This window comes from Podarcis erhardii (genome assembly GCF_964252035.2).
Source record: "Podarcis erhardii genome assembly, chromosome: 7".
Classification (NCBI taxonomy): Eukaryota; Metazoa; Chordata; class Lepidosauria; order Squamata; family Lacertidae; genus Podarcis; species Podarcis erhardii.
This window is the reverse complement of record NC_138511.1, coordinates 21,671,502-21,681,048: the sequence shown is the minus strand read 5'-3', so window position 1 is coordinate 21,681,048 and position 9,547 is coordinate 21,671,502. Positions and strand designations below refer to the sequence as shown.

At 46.1% G+C, this 9,547-nt stretch overlaps 1 protein-coding gene across 1 annotated transcript; it reads left to right on the top strand.

Moving 5' to 3' along the window:
• The first annotated feature begins 364 nt into the window (after nt 1-364).
• ANKRD65 (ankyrin repeat domain 65) lies at nt 365-9,004 on the top strand. Its single transcript, XM_081871173.1, has 4 exons — nt 365-775; nt 4,418-4,646; nt 6,160-6,709; nt 8,496-9,004. The coding sequence occupies exons 1-4, from the start codon at nt 769-771 to the stop codon at nt 8,961-8,963; spliced, it is 1,254 nt and encodes a 417-aa protein (XP_081727299.1). The 5' UTR covers nt 365-768; the 3' UTR covers nt 8,964-9,004.
• The last annotated feature ends 543 nt before the right edge of the window (nt 9,005-9,547 follow it).

Here is a 9,547-nt window from a genome sequence, read left to right as displayed (position 1 = left end):
AGCAAGATGAGCGGTGCAGCCCCATAGTCGCCTTTGACTGGACTTAACCATCCAGGGGTCCTTTTACCTTTACCTGAAGAAGTACCTTCTTTTAACTGTCCTGAACAGTCCAATATCCCGCTACACTGGATGTTCACACAGTTATGAGGAGAAGGTTTTTTTTGTGTTTTTTTTTTAAAGGGCCTCCATGTGAGAAAGGTTTCCCCCCCCCCCCCCGATCTACAGTTTCAGAACTTCGACTTGGAAGAGCTCACAAATGTGCCCTAGGCAGGGAGCCAAGAAGTCTGTCAGGCCAATATCCTATTAACCATTAGCGGTCAGCCACCCCTCCCTCTTCTTAGAATCCATTTAGTCATTAAATAAACAGCTCTGGGTACACTCCAGAATGCACGGATCGTAACAAAACAAGGAGGCGAAGGGAGCTGGCTGGCTGGCTCTGCTTCTGAACGGGCTGGATATTAACGGGGGGCAAAGGCTTTCGGGGTTAAAATATGGTCTGGTAGCCGGTTTCCTTTCCATAGGAATGGTCCATTTGTGTGTTCAATCGAAGCTTTGCTTGCGCAAACAAATCTGAGAGTTGCTGCTCCGAGGATCCTCCAAGAAGCAGGAGAGACGACCTTGGGGCATGAGGACAGCTGAGTGTTGGGGAGCTAACAGCCGTGCGCGCCTCCTCGCACTCAGAACCCACGGGATAAGGGAACCGCCCACGTTTTGTTCAGGAGCAACCTCAGAATAAATAAAAGAGTGCCTGTCAGCCGTGGAAGAGAAATGACTGGTAAGAAAAATATATTTCTCTCTCGCTCTCTCCATTAAGTGATAAATGTTCTCAAAAGGGAGGTTCAGTTCCTCCACTCTTGGCTGCTATGTACAGAAACATGATACCCCCCCCCCCTCACTTTCTAGATTCAGTATGATGCCCTGGGATATCAGAAGGTCACATGCTAGGCATGGGGCGGGGCCAAAGGCAGAAGTGGGTGGAGCAATGGATGTAAATTTTGCCCATCTATAAGAGGCTAATACTGTGATAGTAATTTTGAGGTCTTAGCTACCGTATATGGTAATGTTCGTAAGTGTACCAACCAAGCACGTACATAGATCAGTACAGGAAGACCGACCTGAAACCATTTTGATTCCCAAACTGACCAAATGTTTTCCCTGCAAGGAGGGAGGGGGGTTAGGGAGCCTTCCCGTTGCCTCAGGAATTGAGTAATCAGCATTTTAATGGGTGACAGACTATCAGAAAATCAGATAACCTGGCAGAATCAGATAACCTGGTAGACAGGAAAAACAACATTCAAATTTCTGTTTTAGACCGCCTTTTCTGTGATGTAGGTATAATGTATCTGGGGGGTGGTCTTAGGTTACACCCCTTCTGTGATGTATGTATGATGTTTCTGGGGGTGGTCTTGATCTACAGGGTGGCAATTTCAAAAGTCTATATAAGGCCTTGCGCGCCATTGTTCTGGGTTCCTCCTCCTCCTGCATGTGAGGGGCGCACCCTGTTACAACAGATCAATAAAGATAAAGCTTACTAGCTGCTTTGCTTCTTAATATTCTCTGCTTGGCCTCTGTTATTTTCTCCTACCCATAGGGAACCTACGTAAGGACTCTAGATGGGCTCTTGGATACCCCATAAGGGGATAAGGGCACATTTTGTTTACAGTAATACCTGCACTCACTCACCACCGCTCTCTGTCCCGCAGACAAGCAAGAATAACTATCAGAGCTCAAGGACACATCCTAGCTAGGAGGATGCAAAGCAGGGGCAGGGAGGGGTGTGGCCTTGGGAAAGGGGTGTGGCTTAAGGAGAGTTCCAGGGGCCAGAAAAAGAATCCTGGAGGGCCACCCTCCTGTATTAGGGCTACCAATTCAGCCAGAGACTAAGCTACACAGGGGAAGTTGTTGCAGGACCCCCCCCCCCATCATTCAGTTTGTACAAACACGACACACACACACACACACACACACACTCACACACGACATACGCGACGTTTCTGTTATAAATTCATAGTAAATCAACCATACATCGGATTTACACCGGTTCACTTTTATTTTACGCCATGAAGGAAGGACTATCAAAGGGGGATGGTTTGATACAGGACAGCCCTTAACCATACCAGCACATACACAGGAGCCCTACCCAGTTGGCATGACAACCTTGATGGTCCCAAACAGAAGACCATCAAGGTCACAAAGGACTTGCATATAGGAGTGGATTCAACATGGACTGGAACGAAGGACAATGATCAGATCTTCCCTCTGGGGGCAGGAAACTGCCAACTCCCCTTTGTCTCCTGGAAGTGACTCATGGGGAGGGGGAAAGGAGGAACCAGCCAGGTGACAAGACACTCAGGTTACCTCCACAACTCCTCCCTCAACCCCTCCTTTCTGTGATGTGTCAATGATGTAGTCATGATGTAGTTCTAGGGGTGTAGTTTAGTAACTAATAAAAGTTTTGGGGCTCTTTTGTTTGGGGATTCCATTTTGTTTCACCTGGTGGCAGGTGGGAGTCCTGTCACGACAGTCTTCAATAAAGACCAAGCCTACTGGCTGCTGTTTTGCTCTGATATTCCTGGCTGGTGTCCTTCTTCTTTTGTCCAAGGGAGCCCTCGAATTTCTCCGTTAACAGAGTCAATAGGATCCTTCCTGGCCCTTCCTGGTCACTTTGCTCTGGCAACCAATTGCTCAAGTGCAAATTGGAAAGTTTGTCGGCACCTGAACGCCTAGTTTCAGCCCCACCAACGGCTGACATTTCCACAGTCCTCCCAGAAAGAATGAGAGCATCTTTTTTTAAAAAAAAATATTATTTATACTTTTCAGGTTTATACATTTCACCGATTTTACAGTCATTTTGACACTTCAAAATCTGACTTCCTTCCCCCTCTTTCTGCGGTTCCTTAAATTTATTTTTAATATCTTCTTAATTTTCTCATTTATTCATGCACTCTAAATATATACTCTTATAAAACTGCAGGTTATTGCAATAATCCTGCCAATGTTCTTATCTGTTTACAATTTATCTGTAAATATTCAATAAACCATTTCCATTCTTTTATAAAAAGTTTGTTATTATTTCTTATTCTTCTTGTAAGTTTCGCCATTTCTGCATATTCCATAAGTTTTTGTATCCATTCTTCCTTTGCTGGGACTTCTGCTTCTTTCCATTTTTGGCCGAGCAACATTCTTGCCGCTATAGTCGCATACATGAATAAGTTTATATACAGTTTAGGTCTATCCCTATAATTCCCAAAAGAAAAGCTTCTGGCGTTTTATTTTTACCAACGTTGTTTTAAACATCCTTTTCAATTCATTATATATCATATCCCAATAAGCTTTAACCTTCCTACAACATATGATAAAAAGAACCTTCTTTCTCTTTACATTTCCAACACTTACTTGATTTATATTGACACGTTTTTGCCAATTTACTTGGTGTTAGATCCCATCGATACATCATTTTCATATACAGTCATAAAGGTAAAGGTAAAGGGACCCCTGACCATTAGGTCCAGTCATGGCCGACTCTGGGGTTGCAGTGCTCATCACGCTTTATTGGCCGAGGGAGCCGGTGTACAGCTTCCGGGTCATGGCGAAGCAGAGCAGTGCCCGGAAACACCGTTTACCTTCCTGCCGGAGCGGTACCTATTTACAGTGGTGCCTTGGGTTAAGTACTTAATTTGTTCCGGAGGTTCATTCTTAACCTGAAACTGTTCGTAACCTGAAGCACCACTTTAGCTAATGGGGCCTCCTGCTGCCGCCGCGCCGCCAGAGCAAGATTTCTGTTGTCATCTTGAAGCAAAGTTCTTAACCCGAGGTACTATTTCTGGGTTAGTGGAGTCTGTAACCTGAAGCGTATGTAACCTGAAGCGTATGTAACCCGAGGTACCTATTTATCTACTTGCACTTTGACGTGCTTTTGAACTGCTAGGTTGGCAGGAGCAGGGACTGAGCAACGGGAGCTCACCCTGTCACGGGGATTCGAACCTTCTGATCGGCAAGCCCTAGGCTCTGTGGTTTACCCACAGCGCCACCCGCGTCCATACCTTGGGTTAAATATGCTTCAGGTTGAGCGTTTTCAAGTTACGCTCCGCGGCAACCCAGAAGTAATGGAACGTGTTACTTCCTGGTTTTGCCACCCGCGCAGGCGCTCAAAATGACGTCACGCGCATGCGCGGAAGCAACGGATCGCAACCTGCGCACGCACAGACACGGGGTGCGTTTTCTTCAGGATGCGAACGGGGCTCCCGAACGGATCCTATTCACATCCAGCGGTACAACTGTAATTTGCTCTTAAACTGTAACACGCTGTAAATTTTATATCCATATTCCACAATCATTCCCATGTCTATATTATGGCCAATATGTATTGTCAAGATTGAGAGCATCTTAACGGGTTTCTTGTCCTTCCTCCCGAGAGGCACCAGAGTCGAGGCCGAGGCAGCAAGGAAATGGATGGTGCTGAGCGAGGAGGAGGATGCTGAGGAGGGGACCCTGACAGGGGAGCACAGCCACGAATTTATCCCCGAGAATCACCTGATCCCGACTGCTGTGCAACCGAGCTGGAAGGAGCTGCACCGGGCGGCCCGGAATGGACACACACACCTGGTCAAGCAGCTGTTGAAGCAAGGGGCCGACACAGAGAGCAGGTGAGGTGAGAGGGGAGGGCCCTCTGCTGCCCCTTCTGGTCTCCTGGAGGAAGTGCAAGCACTGGGCCTGCGGTAGCGCTGCCTATGAGTCAGCAACGCTATTAGTTAAGAACCGGAAGGTCCAACTTCCATACCCTCTGACATTTCTCTGATGAAAATAGGGACGTCCTATAGTATTATATCTATATATCTATATCTGTATCTGTATCTATATCTATATTATTTATATTTATAGTCCGTGCTTTTTTCTAAAAAATGTTTAGGGGTACTTTCATTTTGACTCAAGAAACTCACCACTTTATAGTTCAAATCGGGAAAAATAAATACAGTAAATGGACAAAAGTACAAAGAATCAGAAAATTTTTAGGGGTATGTGTACCCCTGCTTCCCCTCCAGAAAAAAAGCACTGAATATTTATACGCTTCCAACATATATAAAAATGTGATTAAACATGAAGCATTTAAAAACATTTAAAAACTTTCCTTAGCTCGGGGGGGGGGGTCTCATAACCCCATACCCTCCAACATCTCTCCAATGAAAATAGGGACTTCCAAAGAGGGAAAAATGAGACATTCCAGGATCTAATCAGAAACCAGGACAACTGGCTGTAAATCCAGGAAAATAGGGACACTTGGAGGATCTGAACTTCTGAAACCAAGGAGGCCGCAACAGTAATTCGACATGAAACCTGCAGGCTGCAGGCTGCGTTGTTGCATGGGAGGGGGAGAGTGAGACCCTAATTCACCAGCACCCAAAAAAAACCCCTTCATGCAGTCTTCCCAAAATTGGCTAAGTGAGGAACTGGCTTTGGGAAGGAAGCAGAAGGCTCTGGCAGGGTCCCAGAGCCCTCCTACCTCCTTCCCAAAGCTGGGAAAGCACTAACCAGGCTTTGGGAATGAGGCAGGAGGACTCAAGGACTCTGTCAGATCCCTTAGGCCTCCTTTCCAAAGCCCAGTGCCTCACTTACCCAGCTTTGAGAAGGCAGTACAAGGGCTGCAGGGGGAGCGTCAAATGATTGACACCAGGCAGGCTCCCTCACCTGCTTAAAAACGTCTTAGCTTAGGAAAACCTATTCACATAGAAAGTGGGTGAGTGTTTTAACCCAGTTTGAAAGCTTAACGTTAGTGTCAATTAATTTTTGAATGTTCTAAATACAGTCAAACCTCGGTTTCTGAACACTTCCGTTATCGTACGTTTCAGCTCCCGAACACCCCAAACCCAGAAGTAAGTGTTCCCGTTTTTGAACGTTTTTGGAAGGCAACATCCAACGCGGCTTCCGCTTGAGTGCAAGAAGCTCTTGCAGCCAATCGGAAGCCGCGCCTCAGTTGCCAAACATTTCAGAAGCCGAATGGGCTTCCAGAATGGATTACGTTTGACAACTGAGGTTTGACTATAGTTGTTTTCAACAGTTTGTTTCATTCTCCTTGCAAACTGCGTCGAGGTTGCTGGTTTCACAACCAAGCAGTATATAAATCTTACAAAACAAATAAGTAATGGGAAACCACCCTTTCAGAGATGAGAATGGCTGGACGCCTTTACATGCCGCCTCCTTGAACGGTAGTGCCGCGTTGGTGAAGTTTCTCATCCAGCGTGGAGCGTTGGCCAACGCCAGCGACGCTTCCGGCTACATGCCTCTCCACTGCGCCGCTTGGAGCGGCCACAGCCAAGTGGTAGAGCTCCTCCTGCGCCGGGGTGCAGTGGCGGCGGCACCGACCAAAGGAGGCCTCACCCCGCTCCATTTCGCAACTGCCAACGGGCACACCCTGGTGGTACAGCTCCTCTTGCGGCATGGAACGGACCCGGCCGGCCTCGATCGTCACCAGTGGTCGGCCCTGCATTGGGCAACGGCCAACAACCGGTTGCACATTGTGGACCTGCTGGTATCGCAGGGCGTTAGCCCGAATTTAGGAAACGGAAGGAGTGTCACACCACTGCACGTAGCAGCCGAGAGCAGAAAAACGGAAGCTCTGAAGTTCTTGCTTGCCAAAGAAGCCAGCGTGAATGTTCAGGACAGCCTAGGGAGAACACCACTCTCCATTGCTGCTAACAACGGCCATCATGAGGTTAGATTATTTGTTTGTTTGTTGTCTTTATACAGCCACGGGGGGGGGGAGCCTGTGGTGTTCTCCAGATGTTAGCCAATGAGTTCTTATTGCTTTTCAAAGATTTTAGCAAATTAATCCAAATTTAATACAGATTTTAAAGTTGACTTGCTACGCTGCTTCCATGATGTTTCTCTTCCCTCCTTTACTTGCTGTTCAATGTTACCTACTTCCTCTAATTCCATTGCAATACTTAAAATATTTTAACATTTTATCATTCATTTTCCTCCTTCTTCATTACATATTCTTCAGTACATATTTCAATTTCTGCTTAGACTTTTATATAACTACAGTGGTACCTTGGTACTCGAATGGCTTGGCTCCTGAACAAATCGGCTCCTGAACACCACAAACCCAGAAGTGAGTGTTCCGGTTTGCGAACGCTTTTCGGAAGCTGAACGTTCAACATGGCTTTTGTGGCTTCCGATTGAGTGCAGGAAGCTCCTGCAGCCAATTGGAAGCCACACCTTGGTTTTCAAACCGTTTCAGGAGTCAAATGGACTCCCGGATTAAGTTCAAGAACCAAGTTACCACTGTATTACATGTCAAGTAGAGTTATTCTTCACTTTGTCAGCCCACAAAAATAATTGGTTATAAATCAATATTCCACAAATATTGGAATATGCCCTCCAGATGTTAATGGACTACAACTCCCATGATCCCTGGTTACATTGGCTGAGGCTGATGAGAGCTAGAGTTTGTCCCCTTCTAAGGCTGTAAAATCTTTGAAGGGGACATGGCGGTGAGGAAGCATGGCTATGAGGGAAGGATCCTGTACTTTGGTTTTGCCACTACAGTATGGTGGAAAAGTCATAAGCTTGCATTTCGCTAATCTAGGCTTTGGGGGAGATTTTTTTTTTTAAGCCAAACATGTATTGAGTACATACTCATACTCAATCAGAAAAAACATTCTTTTTATTCATCAAAGAAGCTAAAACTTAAATTTGCTTATTGATTGTTTTTTCAGAAAAAGAAATAACAACTAAACTTTAATTTTAAAAAATACAAACTTAAAAAATGAAACACAAAACACCAATTTTTTTTTGCCTGGACTTTACAAAGATACAGCCAATGTTCATGATCTAACCAGATAATGAGCTCACCCCAACTGACCAAAGCAGATCAAGGTTTCTTCATCTTCCTGTCCTAGAGAATGAGCAAAAAGGTGATGAGAAGATTTTAAAAGAGGGAAAGGATTTGCTGAAATAGATAATAGACCTAGAATACAAAAAAGGGAGGTGTGAGGAGGTCAAGGAAATAAGCTAATGAAAGAATGGTAATGAGGAGATCGGATACATTTTCTTTTTTGCGTTTTTGTTTTTGTTTAATGGGTTTTATTTCTCTGTTTTATTTTATATTGTGGTGTGTTGTTTTGTTTTTGTTTAATGTGGTATGTTTATTTTTTCTTTTTGTAATTGTTGAAACTTTAATAAATATTATTTTTTTTAAAAAAAGAGAGAGAAGAGACAGATGCAAGCAGGAGAAAAAGGCTGGAATGGACCTGCAGCTTCTACTTGAGCTGCTTCCAGAGAGAGATGTAGGCAGAAGCTACAAGTCCATTCCAGCCTTTTTCTTCTGCCTGCGTCTCTCTGTGTCTGCTTCCCTCCTACTCCCTCCCCCTTAGTCTCTCCCCTATCGTGCAGGCCAGTTATGGCAGCTCAGGACTCCTCGAAACTTATGGATAAAGTGGTGTCCGGGGCTTACGTGAGCGTCTCATTGTTTGCTGTATTTTCCTCTTTTTCGCTAGATGGTCAAGCTTCTGCTCCAGAGTCAAGCAGCTGTGAACCTGACTGACCGCTACGGCTGCACTGCCCTCCACAAAGCTGCGACTGAGGGTCACCTGCCAGTTGTCTCCTCCCTGGTCAGGGAAGGTTCTGCGAGCATCGATGGGAGGGACCACCTCAACCTGACTCCACTTCACCGGGCTGCCAGCCACGGCCACATCGCCGTCGTCAGCTTCCTCCTGGACGCGGGGGCAGACGTCAACGCCGCTGGCTGGCTGGGCAAAACCCCCTTGCACCTGGCTGCAGAGAAAGGGCACTTTGCTTTGATGGAACTCTTGCTGGCAAAGGGGGCAAGCCTTTTCCAGAGGACTCAGTGGAAGGAGACAGCACAGGAGCTGATCTCAGAGAGGACAAGTCCTGGAGGCATCCCTAGCCTGGAGGACCCTGGGCCGCCTCAGTCTCCCCCCTCCTGTAACTCTATAGCCTCCTGATTCAGCCTGGTCTGATCACATATTAAATGCTTGCCTTTTTAGTATTGTTATTTATGGTTTGATGTACAGTGGTTCAGTTGTAACATCGGTACAGTACTGGTGGGTGGGTGTATGAGAGCCAGTCGGGTATAGCAGTTAAAATGTAATGATAATAATAATTTATTATTTATACCCCACCCATCAGGTTGGGTTTTCCCAGCCACTCTGGGCAGCTCCCAACAGAATATTAAAAACACGATAAAACATCAAACATTAAAAACTTCCTTAAACAGGGCTGCCTTTGGATGCCCTCTAAAAGTCAGATAGTTGTTTTATTTCTTTGACATCTGATGGGAGGGCATTCCACAGGGCAGGTGCCGCTACCAAGAAGGCCCTCTGCCTGGTTCCCTGTAACCTCACTTCTAGCAATGAGGGAAGCAGCACAAGGCCCTCGAAGCTGGACCTCAGTGTCTGGGCTGAACAATGGGGGTGGAGATGCTCCTTCAGGTATTGGGAATCTGGGAGACTAGGGTTCAAATCCCCCCAAGGTAAGGTTACCAGACGTCCCCGTTTCCTGGGGACAGTCCCTGGATTTACAAATCAGT